General features: G+C 41.8%; 1 protein-coding gene across 2 annotated transcripts in view; it reads right to left on the reverse strand.

Moving 5' to 3' along the window:
* Window positions 1–11,705: 11,705 nt before the first annotated feature.
* The window catches only part of GPATCH11 (G-patch domain containing 11), a 40,086-nt gene continuing 24,597 nt past the window's right edge, over window positions 11,706–27,194 (reverse strand). Inside the window, exons 5-8 of one of the 2 annotated variants that reach the window (XM_075203678.1) lie at window positions 27,102–27,192; window positions 16,805–16,918; window positions 15,641–15,722; window positions 11,706–12,389 (exon numbers count right to left, since the gene is read on the reverse strand). In XM_075203678.1, the coding sequence (XP_075059779.1) occupies window positions 12,334–12,389; window positions 15,641–15,722; window positions 16,805–16,918; window positions 27,102–27,192 (343 nt within the window). In that variant the 3' untranslated portion in view covers window positions 11,706–12,333. Of the gene's footprint in view, window positions 12,390–15,640; window positions 15,745–16,804; window positions 16,919–27,101; window positions 27,193–27,194 lie in introns of those variants that run through there. The other variant, XM_075203679.1, reaches the window with a different exon arrangement.

The following is a 27,194-nucleotide window of genomic DNA, read 5'->3' on the forward strand; positions in this document are numbered from 1 at the left end:
ATATATTCTGCGTAAATAAAAATGTTTTCAAACTTCTAATCTGAATTAACTGTTAAGCAATATTTTATACATAACTCATTTTGACAGAAGAGCAGCTTTGTCAGATATTTGATAAACGAGTCATTAGGTTTTATTTAAAATGGAGAGAATATTTAGAAGTTTTGGATGATGCCCAACAATCCCCCTTAGTCTTTGTAGAAGCCTTCAGATAGCAGGATAATACTTACTCTTTATTTTAATGATTATTTTCTGGGAGTGTGTTGGATTCCTTCTACTACATCATTTTCATGCAACTCTATGTTCTAAGAGCCTTATAATGAAGTTTAACTGAACTATTACAATAGATAGTTCTTTAAGCCTATTCTGTAAATGTATAAAAGATGTAATGAGCACAGAAGACACTTGTAAAACACCTACAAATCTCAGGATCCAGGCTATTAAATACCTTCACTGCACTCATATTTGAGTAATAATGAATAATAAAATATGACTAAATCACCACATAATTAGAGAGTTATTATTTAATCTTTACTAAGGGGGATGGCATTTTCTAGTCATAATTAACCTTTAGAGCAAGGTCTATAATGACCTGCTAATGTCTGACCTGCTAACAAGCATACTTTAAGAAATATTGCAATACAATAGAAGTATCTTCTTTTTACTCAAATGTAAGAAATTCTAAGTTGATACTTAAGTATGATTAATGTAATGTGTTTAGAAAATGTCATTTCCCCACATTGGCACAACAGATGCTGAATACATATGGAATTTTAATAAAAAGATTTGAATTGATTTTATGTGGCTTTTAAAAGGAAACACGTTTCATTCGCCTGAGTGTGCGAACATTCTGAATAAAAGAGCTTATGTAGTTACTAAATGTATTTTATAAAGTTCAGAATGGCAGTAGTTCTGGAGGGGCAGAAATATGCACAGGGTGAGGTGAGGAGTTAAGGGGGTAAATGTATCAAGCATTGCCTTCTGCAAGTCGCCAATATTCGTCAACTTTGCAAGGGAAATTTAAAACGGCAATGGAGAAAAGTGACCATAATGAGTGTCTGCAGGCAACAGTGAAGCATGGTGGAGGTTCCTTGCAAGTTTAGGGCTGCATTTCAGCAAATGGAGTTGGAGATTTGGTCAGGATTAATGGTGTCCTCAATGTTGAGAAATACAGGCAGGTACTTATCCATCATTCAATACCATCAGGAAGGTGTCTGATTGGCTCCAAATTTATTCTGCAGCAGGACAACGATCACAAACATACAGCCAATGTCATTAAGAACTATCTTCATCATAAAGAGCCTTGATCTCAACATCAACAAGTCTGTCTGGGACTACATGAAGAGACAGAAGGATTTGAGCAAGCCTACATCCACAGAAGATCTGTGGTTAGTTCTCCAAGATGTTTGGACCAACCTCCCTGCCGAGTTCCTTCAAAACCTGTGTGCAAGTGTACCTAGAAGAATTAATACATTGATGCTGTTTTGAAGGCAAAGGGTGGTCACACACAAATATTGATTTGATTTAGAAATTTTGATTTCACCATTGTCCATTCACTTTGCATTGTGTTAATCGAAATCGATAAAGGTAAACTATTAACACTTCTATTTTGAAAGCATTCTTACTTTGCAGCACTTTTACCACACCTGCCCGAAACTTTTGCACAGTATTGTATGTATGTGTACATATTATATATATGTGTACATAATATATATATATATATATATATACACACATACACATACACATACATATACATACACATACACACACTTTATTTTGTACAAGGTTACACAATCTTGTAATTTCATTTGAACATAATAGCATCACAAAATGTATAAAAACATAAATAAACATGAACTAAAAAATAAGTGGAACTACAGAAATAGAAAAGGGACTCATCAGACATAAAAATGTATTTCAAAAGAAACACAAAGTTCAGCAGAATAGCTACTAGATATTGATGAACATGTTATACATTTATCTTTTCTTGGGGAAGAGAAGGTGAGACAAAAGAACAGGAATGAGTGGAAAGGCAATCAAGGGGAAAGGATAGGTGTATAGCCAGGGGGCAAAATCAAATAGAGGGGGAGTGGTTAAGTGGATGATAAATGTATTATGAAAGGATAAAAGCTCAAGACATAAAAGATAGGTGAATGTTGTGTGTCGCTCAAGGCTCAAAGTGTTTCGTAGAGGATTTTGCCGAGATGTTAATAAAGTCGGTCATATATTCCAAATGGTAAACATACCAAATCCTCCTTAGGACAGCATCAAAAGAGGGGAGTAGCTTAACATTTCCAGTTTGCTGCAAGTTGGTAGGTGTTGGGCAAGATAAAATTGTGCGTATGTTTTGCTGTTTTGTAGCTTTGGGAGGTGCTAATGGGAACAAATAGAATTCAGGGGAGAGTTGGAGGTCAAATTAAAGGACTGAATGAATTAGGTCTTTCAAAGTATTCCAGTACAGCCATTTGTAAGCCTTTTCCTTGATATTATCACAAATGGAGCTTGGAGGTTTTTTAATTTCACTGATATTTTCCTAAAAAATCATCAATTTGTTTTCCACTTGAACTTGGTTGAAAGGTGAAATTAAAAGGTGGAAAAAGGTCTGACATCATTTATCTTGATTTCATGTTCTATATCAAACACCTGCAAGTTCAGTAAGGGTGTGTACACTTTTTAGATTCCCTGTAGGAGGTGGGAAGCAAAATGCACTTCTCGTTTTCCAGAGGTGTCTCCCAAAACTGGAGAGAAGGTATAGACCTTGAGAGTGCTTTGTAAATGACCTCTACTGTGTGAAAGGCAGAAAACATTAAAGGGTTTACTACCTGGAGATGAGGGTAACTTATGTGCTTGCAGATGTCATGTAATCAGTAATATACAAAAATAATTTTCAGCATGATGATAGTTAGCATGCGTTACAGTGTAATCTAGCAAGAAATAAGCCAGTGGCTGTGCTATGCAGTTGGGTCACAGCTCACCAGGGTCAAATTCACTTGACCAAATTCAATGTGTACATGTGAATGAGACATAAGCAACAATTTAGCCTTCCAAATCTTCGACTCCCAATAACAGTCACCTTCATAATGAGGACACTGTGTGCACTGTAAGTCAGAAGAAAAGGACAAAAAATTGTCACTGAACACAAATATTCCCCATACTTAAAACCTTTAAAATTAATGCAAGATGCAAATTAAAATTAATTGACAGTTATTCATGCACACTGAATCAGATACTGAGAAATACATGCAAAATACATAATAAGGTAAATGGGACTGTGCAGCTGTTCATATATACAGGTTAAGAACAAACACAGTAATACATCCACCATAGAAAGCAAGAGAATACATTCACAATAAGAACATATACTGAGAACTGTATCCAGCATACAAAAGAAGAGCATGCTTTGCCAGTAGACAACCTGTTGATAGCTGGAAGGGCATGCTGGGATTTGTAGTTTCACAACATCTGGAGGGCCCCAGGTTGAACAGGCCTGCTTTAATAGAAGCCCCATTCACAGGATCTGAGAAAATCATCTGGAGGATCACAACAGTTGAAAGAAGTAGTGACATACATTAGGATACGCAAACCCCTCCTTCATTTATGTGCTTGTAGAGTGATACAGATAAAACTAGGAACAGAGCCCTGCTAGAGAACAGTTGAAATAACTATTCCATGGCTTTAAAGGCTAATTATATCATTATAGTAAATATTCAGAAAATGTACCTACTATACTTGCTCCCCCTTACCTGTATTACGATAGCCACTCCTGTGACTCACTCCTCTGAGCTTCAGGCGATGACATTTGAAGTCCCCGCATGATACTATCACTACTGGCTGACACAACTCAGCAGGCGGCCTACTCAAAAATCTTGTACTCTGTTGTCAGGACCCAATAGAATCATTAACCCTCACAGTGCAGAGGAGTGAGGGAGGACATGGGGATGGTAACTTTACAAATGTCAAATAGGGGGTAGATGTGTTGGTGATTTCCTCACAATTGGCATGATGTAGAGATGGACGGAAGTCTTACTTCTAAGCACAAAATGCAGTTTTCATTAATACACATGTGCAGTAATTCTCTTACAGGCCCAATTTCCCAATGGAATTCACCCCGTACTAAATGGCTTAGAACTGGTTCACTATACTAGCCTGTTTATTAATCCACACACTCAACAAATTGCATCCTTTTCATAAGCTCTCGAATCAGCTCACTTGTAACTTGTTTTGAAATCAGCCTTACTATATCTTAACAGTCAGTCTAGGGCAGGCATAGGCAACTTATGGCTCTCCAGGTGTTGTGAAACTAAAAGTCTCAGCAAATCATTAGTTATCGGCTGCCAGAGCATGCTGGATCTTGTACTTCCCAACAACTGGAGAGTGCAGGTTGTCAAGACCTGGTCTAGGGAGCAAATGTGTTGGTGATAACCTTACAAGGGACCTGATTCAAAGTGAGACGTATGGCCATTTTCATAATGTATCTTGGGGCTTTCTTGCACTGTGCATAGTCAGTAAGTCAATGTATGCAACTGCAGTTACTCACACCTGTAGCTTTTTGGCACTTATGACCGCTTACATATAAAGAGAAGTGACATTGGAGGGAAGGGGTGTTCTAACGTAGGCAATGCATAGTAAGGATATGTTTGAGCAATTGCGTACGAAGTCAGACTAGGATATAGTCGCTGATATGGCTGAAAAAGCAGGTAGACAGGAGCAGGTGTAAGTAGCGAATGATGACGATTAGTACCCAAGCTAGAGAACAGCTTGTAATTAGAGGTTTGCAAATGATTCGCAGATGCTTATTGAGATTTTAGTAGGCACTTAGCCATAGATTAGGATTTGACAAGCGTGTTGTATCAAAGATTTTTTTTAACGTATGTAGGGAAATTGTTCCTGCTGTATTAGCTAGGTAATTCAAGTTTAAATGATGCTTTATAGCAATTGCGTACACCGGGTACATTGGAGTTTAGCGTAGGGGATCCAGGCATGCAAGTACTTTAAGAATCATAACAACCGACCATAGCTCCTGGCCCTCTATATCTCTCTCCTTTTAAGCCTACAGTTTATATTTAACATAGCACCACAAAAAATGAGAAAAATAGAAAGAGAACAAAAAGAGAGCTCAGAGCATCAAGGGTGGGCACCCGGGGTCCTTCAATGGACTAAGAGAAAAGGATTTAACGCAAGTAAAAAAAAAAAATCTATATTCTCCAGCATTCATTGGGGGACACTGGGGACGTCCCAAAATTGCAATCATGGGTGAGAATGCTCAGAAGAAACCGCATGAAGCACCTATCTCTCAAATATTGCATCTCTTGATGCAAACACATTGAACTTGTAAAATCATGTAATGATGTAATCAGAAGAACAGGTAGCTACCCGATACAGCTGCTCAGTCAAGAGGCCATGTCCTGCAGCCCATGAAGAAATTCCTAACCTGGTGGAGTAATCCCAAAGATTATCCGAAACAGGCTGTACTGCTCCGCAGTAAGCATGACGGATCACAGCCTTAATCCAACTAACAACGGTAACCCTAGAAGCAGCCCAGCGCCTCTTGTGCACATCATAGAGGACCAAAAGATCTTTAGTCCTGTACATGTCCTGAGTCCTACGTACATAAGTTTGCAAATCTATGATCACATCCAAAGAAATAAAAGAAGCCTAATCCTCTGAAGACCTACTCCTGGTCAGAGTCAGGGTGACAATAACTTAATTTTTGTGCAATCTGGATACCACCTTAGGTAGGAAGGAATGTCTGGTACTAAGAACCGCCCTATTCTCATGAAAACCTAGAAGCCGAGACGTGCAGTGTAAGGCTGCCAGCTCTGTAGCTCTTCTAGCGATAGAAATGGCCAAAAGGAAGTCAGTCTTCCAGGTAAGGAACTTCAAGTACACAGAGTCAATGGGGTATATTTACTAAACGGCGGGTTTGAAAAAGTGGAGATGTTGCCTATAGCAACCAATCAGATTCTAGCTGTCATTTATTTAGTGCATTCTACAAAATGAAAGCTAGAATCTGATTGGTTGCTATAGGCAACATCTCCACTTCTTCAAACCCGCAGTTTAGTAAATCTAGCCCAATGTGTTCAAAAGAGAAATGCTGCAAAGCATTCAACACCATGTTTAAATCCAGAGGACCATAGTTGTACATGAAATACACCCAGCAAGAATGGCTGCAAATCAGGAACCAGAGCCAGTCTTCTTAGAAAGAAAATCGAAAGAGCAGAGTCCTGAACCTTAAGAGAGTGAATGCACATGCCAGCGTCCAGCCCATCCTATATGAACATAAGCAATCTGGACAACTGAAAAGAATAGGGAAGTAAATCTCTCCTTTTACACCAGGCAATATACGTCCTGAAGACCCTATGATAATTTTTGTCCTAACCTGGCTTCCAGGCCAGAAGCATGGTTTGCACCTCACGCTCAGACAAGCCTTTCACTCGAAGGATCATGGGTTCAACAGCCATAATGCTAAAGCCAGACGATCTAAACCCTAAAGAAATGGTCCTTGACTGAGCAGGTCTGGTCTAAATGCCAGATGCCATTCACATTCACATTAATATTTGCTTTTAGAATTGAACTAATTTCCAGCCAGGTTAAATGTATCTACCAGGAGATGCACCTTATACACGTAAAGGTATACATTTAGAAGGAAAAGAAGTGTCTTTCATTGGCGCACTTCAAGGATATATAATCATATAATAAAAAAAACAACTATTATTTATCCATTAAAAAAAATATTGAGGAAGTCCTGATTTGTAAACAACTAAATATTAAAAACAAACAAATATCTGTGATGCAGTGACAAATTTGTGAAAGGATGAGAGACAAAATTGCAGCATGCACTGCAATGCCGGGTGTTGCCTTTCTCTGATTCTCACACATATCTTAAATCTGATAAAGATTCCAATTGGTTTCCCCCCTGTGAAATTACATTATATACATTTAAATATATGCAATGGATGTTGGTATTCCCACCACTTCAAACATTCATATAAATATTGTCTAGGGCTTATTCATTCTTAGATCTTGGAGAGCTCTTATCCATAGTATCACATAATTTATGCTAAATCCATATATGTAAATTCTGAATTTCAAATTATGTGGTATCTACTGATTAATATTTATGGATTCCTAAGATGACTATTATGTATTTGCTAGTGTAGAAATTAATGCTTGTAATCAGTCTGTTAACCAGTTTCATTAGCAGTCCCTTTGCTATTCAAATAGTAATCTCCAATATCCAGATACTACTGGTGTAATATCACATAAAAATAAGCATTCATTTTTTCAAGAGATTAGGATATATTATAAATGAAACACAAATATAAACAAGTATAAGCGAAAATTTCATGATGTAGATGATTTCATGAGATCAGTAATCAGTAACATCTCTCAGATCCCACATTATGAATTCCTGGTTATATTAATCAACAAGATAGATCACGTGATACAGGAATTAAGAGTATTTGTCTGCTCCACATATGTCATGAGAGACCTTACCAACTTCTGTAAGGCCTGAATCTTGTCTGGTGGTAAGAACACCCTAAAAAGGTACTGGTGACCCTCTGTGAAACTACGCGGTGTGATATTTGGACTCGTGTGATTGAAGCATAAAGACACTTACGATCCATGTCCCCTTTCTGCGTACTCTGAACTGTCATTGTCTCACCACCTTAAACTTTATTGTCATTTGTTGCCCCTATGCATTTGGTTAACATATGTTGTTGTATGCCTTGATTATTTATGTAAATCTTTATATAAGATAGACAAGTTATTCTTAAATGTTGCCAGGTGGAGTGTTCAATCGGGAGATAAGAGAATGTCTGGGTTAAACAACTAGCATATGCAGATATAGGGTAGGACACTCAAGAGTTAAGTATTACCATTTTCCTACCGATCACAATCTGGCTATCACTTCACTGTGGGAATTTGGAAGGGGAAATAAGATGTGTTTGGGAGTATTGTAGTGTGTTCGTAGATTGATGACTAGGAACTGCGCTTCTGTCAGTTGTTTATTATGCTGTATTTCTGAAGAATAGCATCTGCCTGGTGATTGTATATCCACCTGTCAGTATTGCCAGTTACGGAATAAACTGTGTTTTGGTTGTAACAATCTGTTTAGCTCAATTACATGTCGTTGATGTCCAGAGCCACCAAGAAATCATCCTGTGAATTACCGACTTCAAGGACTCCATATTAAACCTTCATGTACCTCAAATTCACAATTACCCTCACCCAGGCATCTGTTGTGGACTGAAACCCCTGATCCAGGAAAAGAAGTAGACAGGCTCCCAACACAGTGGATCCTAGGTGGGCAGAACGTCTGTCATATAGTTCACTTGTCGGCAGACTTGACTGCTGGAGACCTAGCAGACGAGGCATGTGTTCCACACTGCAAACCACCCTTGGGATGAACGACTGTACTCTGGAGTGCTGACTCAGTGACTTAATGGATAAGCAAAAGGAGCGACAATAATGGTAAAGCTCCAGCCCAAACAGGACATCCTCAGAAAAAGAAAGGGACTCAAGAGTCTTCTTAGACTCCACATCAGTTTCCCAGGAATTAAGCCAGAGAGTCCAATGGGTCGAGACCATATATAAAGATCCGTGCCACAATCAGCCCCATGTACATGGCCACCTCCCCCAAGTACTCCATAGTTCCCTGAATCTGTTCCACCAAAGGAAGCAATTCATATCCCGGTTTGCCCACTAAAAAGCTCTCTGAAAGCTGCACGGACCAGCCATCCACAGCCTTGTTCACCCAAGCAAGTACTAAGGCGAGCCTTAAGGAGACACCACTTTCTGCAAAAAAGCACTTAAGAGCGCTCCCTAAACCTTACGGTTCACACCATGCTTAAGTTTGGCTGATTCCGACTCATTCCTATGCTGGGGTGCCACCATCCTACTGTACTTATGCGTGGATGACAGTGTAGGGAAATCCAACACTCTATCTAAAGAGATGGAAACCGAAATGAGGCCTTGTACCAAAGCTGCTAGACATCTGACCCAAGCTGTTTCCTCTGAGACCTCTGTCACAGGACCCAAAGGACCTTGGCCTAGCTCTAACGCACAGATCCATCAGACTCCCTGAAAAGCCAGAGGGAAACTAGGAAAGACAGCAACCCATATTGGGAAAGTAGTAGCTTAGCAATCTCAGCCATAGAGTTGGCTAGTGACCTAGCCCAGGGCATGCTTCACCATGTCAGATCCAAAGCCCCTAGACACACAAGGCACCCGATCCAGAGACTGGCAGGCTGCACACATAGTGTCAGCACCTGGCGATCCAAAAGCCAAATTAGCGTTGCATTTGACAGAGGTAAACTTAATCTTAGAACGGTCACCCCAGCCATAGCCCTCAAGGATCTCCTCTTATTTAGCATGATAGACCCAGAAGGAAAACACACAAGCAGCACACAAACAGGGAAAAGAACGTAAGCCTGCAATACAGCCCCTAAGCCCAATAAACCTGAGGCACTAACCACTCAAAAAACTGACCCCATAGCCTAGTACCTTACAGATGGAAGGACAGAGAAGGAGTTCCAAAATTGCTGATGTTTTCATGTCTCTACAAGTGGAGTGAGATACCACCAGGGAGGAAGTGCAGGGAAACGAAAGAAGCATCTCCTTCCAGCACTGGATTGGAAGCTGTCCTAAAGGACAGCCTCCATTGTCAATACTGCCTAGCAGGGGCTTACACTAGAGTTGTAATCCCTACCTGACCCAGCCCCCAAGAAACCTAATTTCTGCTAACAGACAGTTGCCCCCTAAATAAACAGGGTTTATACTTAACCTTTGTCGCTCCATTATTACACTCTTCAACAGCCATTACCTAGGAACGCTGGGTAGAGCCTGCAAGGACTGTGGCCAGCTCTTATGGAGGTGTCCAGCGGTTGAAGAAGGTGGTCTGGTGGTATGAGTGGAGGCACCCCCTCGCTAGCTTAGTCCTAGAGGCACATAGGTGTCCATGCAGTGCACTGCAGAACTGACAGCCATGGATGAGGCTCCATGTACTATACGCCAAAGTACCCAGTGCCCCCGAATGGATACTGGAGAAATTAGAATTGACCAAGAGAACTGAACAGGAAGCATGAAAGCCTCTTGCAAACCAAGCCATTTTTAAGGTTTACATTTTCTGTCCTATTAAATGAGTTTCTTGTAAACAAACAATGTGCAAGCATATCACAGATTCAATTATAAGGGCTCATTAAATTCAGAAATAAGACTAGAATTTCCATATTATCTTAAGTCCAGCCTTAAGTACATTATATTAATGCACAGGGGAACCTCATTAAAATGTATTTTCCAGAGGAAGAGAAGACCAATTACCCACCCCATACCTTATCAACAACACAAATTAATCACTACCTAACTCCCAAACTAGTAAAGGCATAAAACACAAACTCCACAGCAATGAATGTAGACAGTGTTCAAAAGTGAGCTGAGATAGTGGTTCTTACTTAGAAGGGATCTATAAGTGGGATACCAGCAAACAAGAGGGAAAACTCAGAGCAGGTAGTACTGCGAAGCAATGAGCTGCAGGACTCAGAAGGACCGAGGTATACGCTAGTGTAGTAATTCAGGAACAGGACAGATGCTGAGTGATGCACTATAGTCACAGTTCTAAGCAGCAGATTAGGCTGAATAGGCTTAACAGGTGTAGCTGTGACGTGCTGAGCTGCAGAGATCAGAAGTGCTGAGATCCACACAGGTGCTCTAACGCTGGAACAGGACCAATGATGAGCAATGCACTGCAGTGAGGCCACAGGTCTTGACTGTGGAATAAGCTGAACAGGTAATGCTGTGAAGTGATGAACTGCAGAGAGCAGAAGCATGGAGATCTACACAGGTGTTATAACTTTGGAACAGGACCGAGGACGAGTGAAGCTGCAGCAGTTGAATGAACAGCTTAACCCACAAAGTCAGAAACAAACGTAAATATAAGCACAACTGGAGTCAGAGGTAATGCTTCCCATCAGGTAGGGGGAACTGATGATATCAACCTCAGGGAAAGGAGGGGTACCTTTATAAAGGGAACTGGCTGGTGATTATCCAATCACTGCAGAGCAGAGGTTTTAAAGGTTCCCGGGGTTGCGCATGTGCAGAATACTTGGCAAAATGGCGTCCGAGGATAGAGGAAAACCAGGCTGTACAGCAGATAGCAGTAACCAAGGGAAACCAATGAAGATAAGGATCAGAATGGAACAAACCAGTGAGATGCGTGATACAGACAAGCAGGTAAGTAGCCATGGTTAGCTTGATCTCTAGAAACTTGATTTACGTACAGTGGAGTACAATGTTAATGTATGTTGGACAGGTTTATTTTAAACCATAATTCAAAATTGACAATGAGTATACCAAGATTCGATTACATTATAAGCATTTTCCTAGGGCACCATTTACATCACTAGATATTACTTCACATGTTACTTCAATATAAGAAAACAGATAGGCGTAATGGGAAAATCAGCAGTTTATACAATTGAATTGGCAAAATAGAGAAGTAGATGGGATTTTCAAACATAATGTAAAGTTCTTTTTTAGATAAAAGAGATCTATGACTAAAAGTGGCAGTCTAGTTTGTGGACATCACAAGGAAAAACTTCAAAAGAGCGTGAACATAAATAGGAGAAAGTGGTGGTATGAACATACTGGCCTTGGTAGTGTCACAGGTAGTCATATGACATTTTGGCTAAATCAAAAACCACAAAAATGTTAAATGTATTTATTTATAACAGTGCTTTCAAAGTATTTCAATGAAGAAGCATGCATATCTGTCATGACTATATAGTTGCGATATGAAGTAGTTTAAGCAATTATGCCATCAACTAAGAATTTACAGAGAGGCTAGGGACCAAAGAAAGATGTGCCTCAGAAACAACCCAACCAATATACACATTTTTAATATATAAAAGAATGGCAGTCATTAATTAATGTTTATTTAATATTAGGTGTGTGTATGCAAATAACTACTGGTGTATGTATTATTTTTACATAAATATTGAGCATGACAAAAATGTATTGTAAAATGTGCCGGCTACAGTTCTGAAAAAAAACAAAAAACCTTCACAACATAAATACACATAACTGTACAAATTTTATTTTGGAGTCCAGTTTCAGTAGGGGGACTTTCTCCTCAGTTGTCACATTTTTTCTTTTAAAGGGTCTGTAAAATTACTCTAGACTGATGCAAGAGCAAGTCCATTAACCTGTGCTTTCGGAATGAACAATGAAGCATGCAGTTTGTGCAAGGAGGTGTCTTAATGCCCTTTCACTTTATTAAATGTATGGATTCCTCTCTAAATTGCTGATGAACTTTCACTCCAGTGCCAACCACCATTAGTCATGGTCTTCTGATGTGTCCCCTGGACAATTTGAGCACATATCATCTTCATCTGCATAAAACATATATAAATCACAAATTATGAATAGTGCATATTATATTGAGATTATTTCATGTAAATTATATTGTCAAAATGATAGCACCAATATCATTATTTACCATCAAACAATACTGATATCTTTACTTCATTGTACTCAACATAAGTGTCATACTCCCCTACTGCTGCCCAACTGATCCCGTGGAAACCTCTATTTTTCCCATTATGCTATATATTCCTACATTAAAATCACATTTTAAATCTAATAAACCACATGTGCCTGGGCTTATATCAGCTCAGAGCAGTGGTTATAACAGGGTGGGGCATTCTCCCACATTTTGAAAGGGTATAAAAAAAATGAACAAAACTATTTAGGAAAACGTTGTCTTTATTTATGAAAAGAACATAAAAAACTGTTTTGTTTCAAAGGGTTTTAAAAATCAGATCAGACAAATGGCGGCCGTCGTGGGCAATACATTGCTGAAGACGTTCCCGGAATTTCTCCATCACACTCTGGGTCATATCAGGTGAAATGACTTTGATTTCCTGTCTGATCCTTTCCTCCAAATCCTCAAAAGACCGAGGACAATGTTTGAAAACATTTTCCTTCAGGTATCCCACAAGAAAAAAGTCACATGGGCTTAAATCTGGTGACCGTGCCGGCCACCCTATTTCTTCCCTTGAAGAGATCAAACACCTAGGAAACATTTCCCTCAACACTCCGAGAGAACGTCGTGCTGTGTGAGCTGTGGCCCTGTCCTGTTGAAACTACATGTTATGTATCGATATTGTCCAGTTTGGGGCGCAGAAAGGTGTCCCAACATTTCAACATACCGGTCAGAGGTCACAGTTACTGTTGCACCAACTTCCTCAAAAAAATACGGGCCGATCACACCAAAGTCGGCAACTGCACACCAAACAGTAACAAGAGAGGAGTGATGTGGTCGTTCGTGGAGATCACAAGGGTTTGGTTCAGCCCGATAGCAAAAATTCTGCTTGTTTACAGCTCCACTGATATGGAGGTGAGCCTCATCGCTACTTAGAAGAACGGCTGCTGCAGGCACTTGTTCAAAAAATTTCTCACATAGGGCTCTGCGCTTGGCATAATCTCCCTCACTTAATTCTTCAACATCATTTTGTAAGGATGTAATTTTAAATCGGCATGCAAAATTCAACTTAAACTCTAAGTTGATGTCCCCAGTGCCATGGCATGCTTATGAGCAGAACGCCTTGGCGATTGCTACATGGATGCTCTCACTGCTTCCACACTTTCTGACGTTCTAACGGTCCTAGATCTGTCAGGCGATTTTCTTTTCGGTGTGAATCCAGTTGCCCAAAGATTAGAATTCCATAGCAAAATCATTTTCCGATCTGGTACAGATGCATTTCAACCTAGCGCGAAGCGTGTACAGAACGCTTTCTGCATCGTTATCACAAAACGGTTGTTCTCATAATACGCTTGAACAACAAAGCCCCGATGTTCACCGGTCCAAATTCATGATGGCCACTAAAAACGACAGAGCCTAACCTATCCAATTAAATCTACCCCACCTCTTTACCCCCTCTATAGCTCACACAGTGTCGCCTCGAAATATGGGAAATCTTTATGCCCCACCCTGTATCAGCGCTTCCTGTTTCTTAACCAATCATTGATATTACCTGGTTTGGATCGGGAAAAGCATGCAGCATGAAATGCTGCATCGTGGAAGCATTGCAGGGACTGTGTGCAGCAGCGGATGAGCATGCCCTCACCTAGATGGACTGTACAGTAATGAGCCACAGCCCTCCTCTGACAATGCCTTTCCTCTATCTATTGTCTGATTAAACCCCCTGGAAGTGAAGATTTACTCCACACACATTTTATTCATGATGCTAACATACTTGATGAGATTTTACAATTATCTATATATGCGAGTCACACAGGATATCTTAAATCGAAATGATCTTTCCGAAATATGATCTTTTGTTTAAAATTTCAATTGCCCAGTGCTTGAAAACAATTGTATCGCTGGGAGTATGGTCAGACTGAATGACCATAATTAAGCCATCACTTTTTTCATGAGCTTACTATATTAAGTTCATCAGATTAAGACTGTTTCGTGCGTGTACAAATCATTTAATGAAAACATTGTTTGTGAAAACATTGTTCAATTAAAATTCATAGAACCGTTGCATGTGTGGTACCTTGACACTTCAGCCTGTAATAGCAGAGAGAGAGAAAACAGCATATCTGCCCCAACATAGTGGAAGACATTTATGAAAACTATGCTACAGAAAACAGCATAGAAAAGGTGGAGTAGTTCATAGCAGCCAAACCGTTGTTTTCATTTTCTAAACTGTGCTAGAAAAATTAGAATCTGATTGGTTGCTATGGCCAATACAACATTTTCTAAACAGTTAATGTATACTTACAGTTTTCATAAATGTTGATTTATGTAATCTGTGCCCTCAGCACACAGGTTAGTGGAAATGGCACAGAATTGAACCCTTCATTTAAATTTGATTCTTAAGTAGCCATTAAAGCTTTACCACCACCTAGAAAAAACTAGATGAATACATTTCATGGTAATTTTTTGGGATTGCTTTAAGAGGGGAATTCAATTAGCCGCAAACTGTCTCTGGAACATCCGTGAGACACTTCACGGCAGAAATATTGACATAAATCTCCACTCCTTTTTCCTCGCACCATGGGAGCTTGAGGAAAAATGAGCGGAGATTTCTACCATATCTGCTGGCAATGTCGGAGCGCCACGTCGCCGGCAATTGAAATCCCCCCTAAAATTATAAAAATAACCATGGTAAACATTATTATATTTTTGTGCACCTCAAGAAGTTAAGTATTATTTTTTTGCTTATTTGTAATGTCTAACATGTTTGTGCTTCTAATAATCTGGTGAGTAATTGTAAAAAAATACAGTATGTGAGGCAGATTAACAGCAGTACATCATACGTGACATGGTGGGATAGGAGGAGGGCGTCACTATAGCCCTGCCCCCACTAAAGGAGCCGAAATCCGCGGCACGCGGCGTTGAATCGAGGGGGTGGAGCTCAATGATGCTATTAGGCCCCGTCCCCTCCATTCACTGGCATGAATTTCAGCAAATCCGGGAGCTTTGACTACTCTTCCGGGAGTCTGTGAAATTCCGGGAGAGTAGGCAAGTATGCAATACATAGCCACCTCTTTACACTATTTCTGAAAACATTTGAGGAAGATCCCATCATTAGTTAAGAAAACATATTACGTATTTAGAACAGATTATAACTACCTTGATAAGCTGTGCCACACCAGATGCAGTAGAAATGTTCCCCTCTTAAATAACTGGTCAGAACTTGTAACTTTTCAAGAGTCTAGACAGAGAAAATCGCAACTCTAATCAGATGACAAGACACAAAAGACAGAGCTATATATTATTGTCGTGCAATGTATATGCACACCGGAAATGTGTGTGATTAAAAGATCAAGAAATGATGGCTGCAAATTAATTTGCCTATAAATAATTCAAACAATAATAAATCTTATCAAAAGAAACAGTTTCATCAAATGGGATCATTAACATCCGCCTTTTAAAATCAGATTCATAAAATATACATAATAAATGTATAGATTACAATTAGTGCAGATAAATGCTGAAAAGTTGTTCAATGACCACCACAGGCGTGCGGAGTGAATATAAACTAGATCCCATGTAGTCATGCTACACTACTTGCACTTTGAAAAAGAGGCAGTTACAATTATAAAATATATTAATATAACAAGTGGACAGCAGGTTGCCTTGATTTTAGTCTCCTTTCCCAAGATCTCTATTTATGAAACGCTGAAAATATGGTAGGATCCTATGTAATCCCACTTTTCCATCAATAGGATCCACAGACATCCTATCTTTAATAGTCAACTCAAAGGCCCAAAGTGGTTTCTCTTTAGGGCACTGTCAGATGAGCTGAAAGATTTTTGCAACTAAAATAATGGTACTATAACTCTGCAGCTACCTGCTTTTTATAATCTGTGTAGAATCAGGTTACACACATTGTATTTATTCAACTAAAAACTGTTTTTCAGCTTGTGTGACACTACATTGTTGTCCTCCTAACGACCACAAAATACTATTAATAGTTGGACTTCAAAGCATTTAAGCACCCTGATGGGGGATAGCCAGGAAATCCCACTACTAATATGATATTTTGCTGTACCAAGAATGACATTCATAGCAGAGCATTCATCAGCCTCTCATAATTGAACAATTTGAACTTCATCTACATAATGCTAACAGACTAGATGTGGCCATGATAGAAAGGAAAAATGGCTATATAGGGGATAGAGATACATTTTGACAAAACATGTCAATTTGAATAATATGAATTATAAAATACAAAAACATTGGCTTAGTATAAGGTGGGGATTTCTAATTCACCACCATTTTGCTAAAACTTACACTTATCTCCTCTTCCTTAACATCATCCTCGTCCTCATCCTCATCTGTTTCTACATCCTCCTCCTTTGGGTTAGATGCAGGCCAGTACCAAGTCTCCTGAGGACATTTTATGGCCTAAAATAAAAAGATTATTATTTATTTTTGTCACATCAATTTATTGAATCACAATCGAGCTTATTTGAAAAAGATCTAAACCTTTTTCATTTTATTACATATCCCCAAAACGATTATAGGATAATTTGCAAATATAGTTTTATTTTTTGTTGCTGTCCTAAGGACAGAGAATGTAGAAAATAAAGTCATCACCTTCCCTTGCAGAACAAAAATTTAGTGTCCCAAGTGAAAAGTAGTTGTTACCTCACGAAGTGAAAAGATCTTTCGTAAGAATAAGATTTTTATGTGTGCATAAAATCCATTTGTCTTAGTCCATTGGGGGATGCTGGGGACATTGGGGTATAGTGTAGAGGGAAAAGGCAATGAACATTTAAAAAAAAATGTTAACTTGCCCTAGCTCCTCTCTCTTGATACCCCATCTCCTGTATGGGATTCAGTTTATGTTTAACCAAGCACTACAGAAAAGGAGATACCAGAGAGAAAAAAACAACAGAAAAAGAGAAAGAAAAACATTCTCTTGAAAAAAAAGAGAACATGGAGACAAAGGAGAAACAAGAGCACCAAGGGGTGGGCGACCGGCGTCCCCCAGTGGACTAAGAGAAACGGATTTTGTGTATGACGTATAATAATCCTATTTTCTCTATCCTCCTATTGGGGACACCAGGGACTTCCAAAAGCCGCAATTACGGGTGGGACGCTCAGAAGAAATGGTGCAAAGCACCTATATCCCAAAACTTGCATCCCCTGATGAAAACACGTTAAACCTGTATATCAAACAAACCCTTAGATCGAAGGATCATGGCTTCAACAGCCACGCCGTTAAATCCAGACGTTCTAAACCGAGATGATAAAACGGTCCTTGACTTAACAGGTCTGGTCGCAGCGGCAAACTGCCAACCCCCTGCCATGGAAAGAACGTCAGTGTACCAAGTCCACCAAGGCCAATCCGGCACCACCAGAATAACTGGACGTCCTCCCTGATTACCTTTTTTAAGACCCTCCGTAGTATGGCTACCGATGCAAATAGGTAAACCACACTGAACAGCCAAGGAACGGGCATGGCGTCTACTGAGACAGCCAGAGGATCTCTGACCTGGGAGCTGGACTTTGTGGTTCAATCAAGACGCCATCATGTCGATGTCCAGTTGACCTCACCTGTCTACCAATTGGCAAAACACCTCTGGACCAGGATGCAGACTATGCCTGATGAAAAAAAAATTCTACCCCTGGGATGAAAATTGCAATGACCTTCTGATCGTGAGATTTGGCCCACCACAAGATCCTGTGCGTCTCTCGCATGGCTAAAGGACTCTTGGTGCCGCCCTGGTGGGGGCATATATTCTCTGAAGCAAATGATGTGCACTGAGCAGAGCGTGGAACATTACTTGCAGTTCCAATACATTGTTTGAATGTTTTGATTCCAAAGACTCTAAAACCGTGCGTGACATGACATCCATTGTAATCAAGGTCAACCAGACTGAGAATGGTCGATCCCTGCAGAAATTGTTTTTCTACAACCACAAAGAACCAAATGAAGTATATTTACTAAACTGCAGGTTTGAAAAAGTGGAGATGTTGTCTATAGCAACCAATATAATTATCATATATTTAGTACATTCTACAAAATGACTGCTAGAATCTGATTGGTTGCTATAGGCAACATATCGACTTTTTCAAACCCACAGTTTAGTAAATATACCCCAGAGAGTCATTGTTCCTCCTTTACATTCTTTTAATTAGCAAATGATTATCACTTTATATAACCCCAATTAGGTACATGGTAAGGTCAGTCTGAGGCCATTATTTCAAGTAAAATATTCATGCTCTGGTTTATTATGGGTATCAGTCAAAACAATCTAGGAATTAGCATCTCCTTACTTGGTTTTGAAAGAGGGGTCCTTACCAGGTATAGGCAGGAATTTAATATATATTCCAGATGTGATGAAGCTGGGTAACTCCCCTCCTCCAGGAACACATTATAACATTTGTGTAATACTTCAGATATGTCCCCCTTTCAGGACTTTGCAAAATTCAGAGGAGAATTTGTTTGGGCCTCAAGCTTTTCCCCCTTTTCACACTAACCTGTCATTTTATGATCAGGGCATTTAGCTGTACTAACCAACCTGCAGATATAGTTTTAGGTGACTGAGTTGATCCAATACATCTGAGCCACTTTAAATAGTGAAAATGGTAATGTGATTGAAACATACAGTGAATTAGTGCGATTTAAAAATTGCAGTGTAATTGTAATGGCCTTCATGCCCTATATAAATGGATATATATAAAGCTACTAGCGAAATGCGCGTCAGATTTCACCTTGTTGCTCTATTGACATTATTTTGTTGATAAATACCTATACCTCTTAAATATTGAAGATGCCAACACAATACTGAAATTATGATTAGGGAACAACCCATAATTTATGCTGGTCTCCTAATAGGGTAGATAAGATAATAGAGATTCCTATTACTACAATTTACAATTTAGGTGCCACAGAGCTACCAGACCTTATGTTAGGCAGTGCTCATTAGAGGACAGATTTTTATCTCTAACCAAGACATGAAAATCTTTTACATTCAATCTATGTTTATTTATGGTGTAATAGGTGATCCAATGCTATCAAGATAGCTACTAAATATGCACTATTCTTTTTTTATTATTAATTTCTATTTATAGGGCGCCACTAGGTGTCCGTAGCGCCGTACAGGGAAGAAACGAAATTACAATGCGAGGTGAGACAGCACAGTACAGTAAACAATAAGCACAGTAACTCAGTGAGCTCAAAGCACAGCTAGAGGGGCGGGGGAGGGGAGAGGGGAAGGTCCGCCTACTAGTCTAAAGGGAGGGCACGGATGACAGGGAGACCCCCAGAGGGGAGAGGAGGGAGCGAGAGGGGACGGGGGAAAGAGGGTCCTCGAGGAGGAGGACTAGGTAGCTGGAGAGCAGAGTTAAAAGTGCTGAAGACAGGAGGAGAGATGATCCTGCTCAAAGGAGCGTACAATCTAAGGGGTGGGGTAGACAGACGGAGAGACACGGGGGAGAGAGGGAGCGAAGGAGGAACGGAGGATAAGGATAAGGGAAGGGGAAAGAGGGGAAGAGGCAGAAGAAAAGGTAGGAAGTCAAGTGAGATACTGGAAGGCTTTAAGAAAAAGGTGGGTTTTTAAAGCCCGTTTGAAACTGGACAGATTAGGGGAAGTTCTGATGGAGGGAGGGAGCTTGTTCCAGCTGAGGGGGGCAGCGCGGGCGAAGTCTTGGATACGCACGTGGGAGGAGGTGATCAGGGGGGAAGAGAGGCGACGGTCATTGGCAGATCGGAGAGGGCGGCATGGAGCATGAAAAGAGAGGAGGGTGGAGATGTAGGGTGCTGTGGAGTTGGCGAGGGCCTTGTATGTAAAAGTGAGGAGCTTGAACAGGATTCTGTAGGAGAAGGGGAGCCAGTGAAAGGATTGGTAGGGGGGGGAGACAGAAGAGGAGTGGAGAGAAAGGAAGATAAGCCTAGTGGCTGCGTTAAGTACAGATCGAAGGGGAGTGAGATGAGAATGCAGCAATAAACTACAGCTGCTACAGTGAGTCGGGATTATATTATAAGATCCTACTGGTTGTTTTCTAAAGAAGTCAATGGAATCTGATCACATTAAGGAAATTAAACCTGTGTGTTATCAACCTATACATGGCTCTCCATTTCTCAATTTTAATAATACAATAAATGAATAATTAAATTGTATGAAAGTTATCATTTCGGGCTAATTACAGAGGGAAAAAAATAACCCTTTAGCAGTAATAAAATATATATTTATTATATTATTGTATACACCAATATAAGTGGATTTATGTACTTACGTTAAATCCGTTTCTCTGATTCCGTCTGGGGGACACTACTTACCATGGGTTGTGGAGGGGAGCTTGGGAGTTGGCACCTAACTAGTTAACTTTTAGTACTGCTGGCAGACCCCTCCCCTCTACAATCCCCCTGCCCCTTCCTGTCCAGTTAGTTTTAAAAAGCCCCAGGATAAAAAAGGGCAGTCAAACAAGAGCACACAGGAGAAAACAGAAGGGAGGGATCGCAGTGTCCCCCAGACGGAATCAGAGAAACGGATTTAACGTAAGTACATAAATCCTCTTTTCTCTTTCATCCGGTCTGGGGGACACTGCTTACCATGGGGACATTCTAAAGCAGCCCCCTAAGGGTGGGACTACTCTGAAAATCCCGCTCGTAAAGCACTACGAGCGAAATCTGCATCAGCTGATGCAAAAACATTAAACTGATAAAATTTTGTAAAGGTGTGGACAGAGGACCAGGTGGCTGCCCTGCAAAGCTGGTCTGCAGAAGCTCCATTCCTTGTTGCCCACGAAGCCCCTACCGATCTGGTGGAATGGGCTGTAAGTCTCTCCGGCACAGGACGGTTAGCCTTTATATATGCTTGTCTGATGGTAGATGTAATCCATCTTGCGATGGATTGTTTTGAGGCTGGCCAGCCTCTCTTATTAGTGTCATAAAGGACAAACAGAGAGTCAGTTCGTCTAATCTGGGAAGTTCTTTTAACATATATGCGGAGAGCCCTAACAACATCTAACTTATCCATAGATTGTTTATCTGAATGGGAAGAAACTGAAAAGACCGGAACTACAATTTCCTGGTTAAGATGGAAAGCTGACACTACTTTAGGGACAAAAGAAGGAAGGGTCCTTAACACCGCTCTGTCCTCGTGGAAAAACAAATAAGGTTCTCTACAGGACAAGGCTCCTAATTCAGAAACCCTACGAGCAGATGCGATTGCCAAAAGAAAGAGGACCTTCCAGGTCAACCATTTTAAATCTGTCTCCCTCAAGGGCTCAAATGGAGGCCCCTTGAGCATATCCAGTACCATGTTGAGATCCCACGGAGCTGTAGGAGGTACATAAGGAGGCTGTATGTGCAAGACTCCCTCTTAAAAGGTTCTAATATCTGGCAAATCAGCTAATTTCATATGAAAAAATATTGAAAGTGCCGATACCTGCACCTTTAGGGAACCTAATCTGAGACCTGCTTCCAGGCCCTTTTGAAGAAAAGCTAAAAAGCGAGGAATATGAAAAACGGATGAATTGCATGTCCTGTTTTCGCACCACCTAATGTAGGCCTTCCAAATCCTGTGATAGATGCGAGATGTAGCAGGTTTCCTAGCTAACATCAAAGTGTTAACTACGCTGGAAGAAAAACCTCTAGACCTCCAGAGGCTGGCTTCAACAGCCATGCCGTTAAACTGAGCTGAGGTAAACTCTGGTGGTGGAATGGACCCTGTAGAAGAAGGTCATCTCGATGCGGAAGATGGACCCCTGGTCCTTCCGCCATTGACAATATGTCTGCGTACCACACTCGGCGCGGCCAAGAGGGAGCAACTAGAATTACCGGCAGACCGGCCTGCCTTACTCGTTTGAGGATGCGAGGAAGCATGGGAATTGGAGGAAATAGGTATCCCATCCTGAACTCCCATGACATCCACTGCTACCTCTAGGGGATCCCTTGCCCTTGCGCAAAACCTTGGAACTTTCCTGTTGTGCCTGGAGGCCATGAGATCTATGTCCGGAAGACCCCACTTCCGAACCAGGGACTGAAGACTTCCGGGTGGAGTGACCACTCTCCCGGCATCATCTGGTTTCGGCTTAGATAGTCCGCCTCCCAGTTTTCTATTCCTGGAATGAAAACTGCAGATATTGCCGGAACGTTTAACTCCGCCCAAACCAGTATTTGAGCTGCGATATCCATGGCAGCTGCACTCCTGGTTCCTCCCTGCCTGTTGACATATGCCACAGCCGTGGCATTGTCGGACTGAATTCTGACCGGGTGGCCCCGAAGAAGGGGCTGAGCTCCCTTGAGGGCCAAGAGAATGGCCTTCAATTCTAATACATTTATAGATAGAGCTGATTCCTGAACCGACCCGCGTCCCTGAAGTCGGAGGTGCAAGACTACCGCCCCCCAACCTTTCAGGCTGGCGTCCGTCGTGGCTATGATCCACGACCATGGAGCGAAGGATCTGCCCACTTTCAGAAGATCCTGAACCAGCCACCACTGAAGAGATTCCCTCGCCCTTGGGGATAGGGAGATCCTCTGACGTTCCAGGTGTAGGTGTGAACCCGACCACTTCGACAGTAGATCCCACTGTAAACATCGAGAATGGGCCCGACCGAAGGAGGCCACCATCTTTCCGAGTAGCCTCATGCATAAATGCATTGAGGGACTTGGGGAAGACAAAACCTGAGAAGTTACAGTCTGAATAGAGCTGATCTTCTCTACTGGGAGAAACACCCTTTGTTTGCTGGTGTCCATGATGAGTTCCAGAAAAACCATGCGCTGACACGGAACCATCTGGGATTTTGCTGAATTTATCAGCCAACCGTGGCCCTCGAGAACCGCTTGGGTGAGGGATAAATGATGAAGTAGACAATCCTCTGAGGAAGCCTTGATGAGTAGGTCGTCCAAATAAGGAACGACCTGAACTCCCTGCAGGTGAAGGCATGCTGCCATTATTGACATAATTTTCGTGAAGACCCTTGGAGCAGTTGAGAGGCCGAAGGGGAGGGCCCGAAACTGGTAGTGAAATGGTCCCACCGAGAATCTGAGAAGAGACTGACGGTGGATCCAAATGGGAACGTGGAGGTATGCGTCCTTTATATCTATGGACGCCATATACTGGTCCTTTTCTAGGCCGTTTATTACTGACCTCAGAGATTCCATCCGAAGTCTGTTCACCCTTAAGTGAACATTGAGGCCTTTTAAGTTTAGGATGGGACGAAAGGAGCCGTCCGGCTTCCTGACTAGGAACAGGTTGGAATAGAACCCCCGCCCTTTCTGGCAATCTGGAACTCTGCAGATGACCTTCTGAAGCAGAAGAGAAGCGACACAATCCTGTATAGACTGTCTTTTTAATGGATCCCGGGAAGTAACGCTGCGGGGCCGGGCCCAACAGGTCTATCCTGTATCCTTCTGAAATGATTTCCCGGATCCAAGGATCTTGGGAGGACTCTGCCGACTGTTCCCAAAATAGAGACAGACGTCCCCCCACTGGTGCCCCCTGTGGTACAGGGTGGTCGTCAGGACGCAGGTTTCTCCTGGGTCTTGGAGGCCTGGCGCTTAGATGCAAACGAGGATCTCCCCCTAGTGGAGGAGCCTTGAGAATTAGATTGTCTGCCCCTAAAGGACTGTCCCCTATGAGAGGAGATCCCCCGAAAGGGCTGATGGAAAGAGCTGCCCCGAGAGTTGCGGCTCCTATACGAATATACTGGCAAGGAAGTGCTTTTGCCCCCCAGTGCCTGTGAAATAAGGGTATCTAATTCCGGGCCAAACAAACCTGCTGCAGAGAATGGAATAGATTCAACGGACCTTTTTGATTCCGCATCACCCTCCCAGGATTTCAGCCATAGCATTCTTCTTGCAGAAATAGAGGCCGCCTGAATGGAAGAGGAAACCGCCGCCGAGTTCTGGGCTGCCTCGTATAGGTACCCGGAAGCCTCCTTCAAATGCAGGGCCAGGGGGAGAAGTTCTGAGTCCTGTAAGGCCTCTGCCAGCTGGTCTGCCCATGCTTCCATGGCTCTAGCCACCCAAGCTGAGGCAAATGTAGGTCTGAAAGAGGAACCTGCAGCCGCAAAAATGGATTTTAGCTGGGATTCAACCTTGCGGTCATTGGCGTCCGGAAGGGACGTTGAACCAGGAGCTGGGAGTAAGGTATGCTTTGCCAAACGGGCAATAGGGATATCTACCTTGGGAATAGTCTCCCAGCGAACCACCTCTTCCTCCTGTAAGGGATACAGGGAAGAGAATCTCCTAGGAATAGAAAACCTTCCTTCAGGCTGTTTCCATGCCCCTTCGGCAATAACCCTAAGCTCAGCAGAAGGGGGAAAATGGCTGGCCTTTCTCTTATCCTTCTTAAAGAGGCTTCTGTCTCTGGGGGTAAGATCCTCTGGCTCAGGGAGGTCCAACGCCTGTCTAACCGCTAAAACCAAATCATTAACAAATTGGCTTTTGGGATTGTCTTCCTGTTGCAATTGGTTTAATTGGTCAGGATCTGAATAAATTTCCCCCTCTTCCTCAGAGCCTTCTTCTGAGTCTGATAGGACCATAAGGGGATTTACGGATCTAGGTCTCCTTCTTTTAGCAGGCGGGGTATTATCGGTATCAAGCAACTGGTTTAGCTTGTTCAAGCCCTTTAAAAGAGCCGTAGACCATGCCGGGTCTGTAAGAACAGGGGCTGGGTCAGGCTGCAATGAGGAAGGTCCTGGCAAACCCGCTGCACTCGAACCTGAGGAAGCTGGGAGGTCTGACTGTGGGTTAGCATTATTAGCTACCGAAGTTGCTACAGTAGATAACAACTGATTAGATTGAAAAACCATCTGAGCTAAGGAGGAAACCGACTGTGTCAGGGAGGCCACCCAGGCCGGTTCCTCCGTCGGTGGGGCTGAAAGCTGCTGGGTATGTGCAGTGGGAACCACTGCTTCGCATGCAGAGCAGAGCGCCAAAGGGTCCTTCTGGCCACACAGTAATTTTACATGACACTGAGCATGTGAAGTATGACTCTAGCTGAGCACAGAGAGGAAATGGAGAGAGAGATAGAGAGAGCAAGTATATATATATATATATATATATATATATATATATATGTGGAGGAACAGATATAAAAAACAAGTAATCAACAGATCTTTTATAAAAGTTGTACTTGTAAAAATAGTACCACCAATATATATAAACCAGTAGGAGACTATAGTGTAAATCCTACGAGCCCAGTTATTAAAACATTAGAAAGTGTGTAATAAAGGTGATACTTAGCCAATAGGCCACAAAAGGGGAGAAGTCCAACAGCAGTTTGTCCTGTGCCTGCTCCCTCTGTTCTGTTCCTCTTCCCGGGCTTCTCTTGGCGCCAGAAGGCTGGGAAAGACCATTTCTCTCTGGAAGGAAGGGGGAACTCTATGCTGTAGCTCCCCCCCCCCCCTTCAATAACTGCTGCTTTTCAGCTGTATCAAAAAATGAAATGTAGCCTGCTTTTAAAAGCTGCAGGCATGGCAGAGTAGTGGAGACCTCTAGGACAGAGGTCTCCGCAGCGATAGCTACCCGGCGCCCCCCTCCTATGTATGAGGGGGGAATCGTGGTATAGCCCCCTCTTCTCCTTCTCCGTCTAGCGCTGGCTGTCAAAAAAAACAAAATGGCCGCCGGCGTCTGTCCGTTGCCGATAACCGGCACTCTCTGCCTGTAATGGCAGCGCCGGTTATCGGGGAGGCTGGAGGAGTGACAGCGGTCCGTGAGACCGCTTGTTCACTCCTCAATCAGGCACCTCTAGTCTCTCCAATCTATACCAGTGAGCGCCGCTGGCGCGCATCTGGCAAAGGGATGCCTGCGCTGCTGAAGCTGTGAGTGTGTTCTCTATAGTAGAACACACTCCAGCGCTGCCACTGCTGAAAGAAAAAACCTAGAAAAAAGAAATAAAATAAAGTAAATCTATTAAATTTACCCTAAGTACTAAAACACTGCCCCAACTCCGGGGCACCTAAAAAAAACTGGACAGGAAGGGGCAGGGGGATTGTAGAGGGGAGGGGTCTCCCAGCAGTACTAAAAGTTAACTAGTTAGGTGCCAACTCCCAAGCTCCCCTCCACAACCCATGGTAAGCAGTGTCCCCCAGACCGGATGAAAGAGAAAGAGAAATATATATATATATATATATATATATATATATATATATATATATATATATATATATATATAATACATATACATGCATACGTATTTTAATATATCATTAATAGAGTATTGAATTTTAAATATTCTTAAAACCTACATACCCCACTTTATACACTCCATTTGCCCTTTTTTAATATGTAATTTTGTGTATGGGTGCACTTCTCATATAATCCATATTAAACATCCTGAGCATAAATTTCCACATGAACAAATATACGGAGATGTGATATAATAATACTATGTGCGGTTGAGTTAGTACATTTTATAATTTTACATTTGCCAGGTTAATGCATATATCTGGTGGCCTTAGCAGCTGGATTGTAAAGATTTAAAGGCAGAGAACTAAAGTGGTCTTTGGGGGAAAAAAATGGCTGGAAAGTAGGGGTCATCTACAACAGAGATGGAGTTAATTCATGTACACGTTTCAATCATGTGGATTTTGAGAAAAGCAATATACATTACTGCACTGATTAGCTTACCTTCTGCTCATCTAGCTGCAGGCATGCTCTCTGGCTTCTTCTAAGGTCACCTTCAAGTTTCTGCTCCTCTTTTTTACTTCTCAATCTTAACCT

The sequence above is a fragment of the Mixophyes fleayi genome, chromosome 3 (genome assembly GCF_038048845.1).
Source record: "Mixophyes fleayi isolate aMixFle1 chromosome 3, aMixFle1.hap1, whole genome shotgun sequence".
In the NCBI taxonomy this organism is placed as follows: Eukaryota; Metazoa; Chordata; class Amphibia; order Anura; family Limnodynastidae; genus Mixophyes; species Mixophyes fleayi.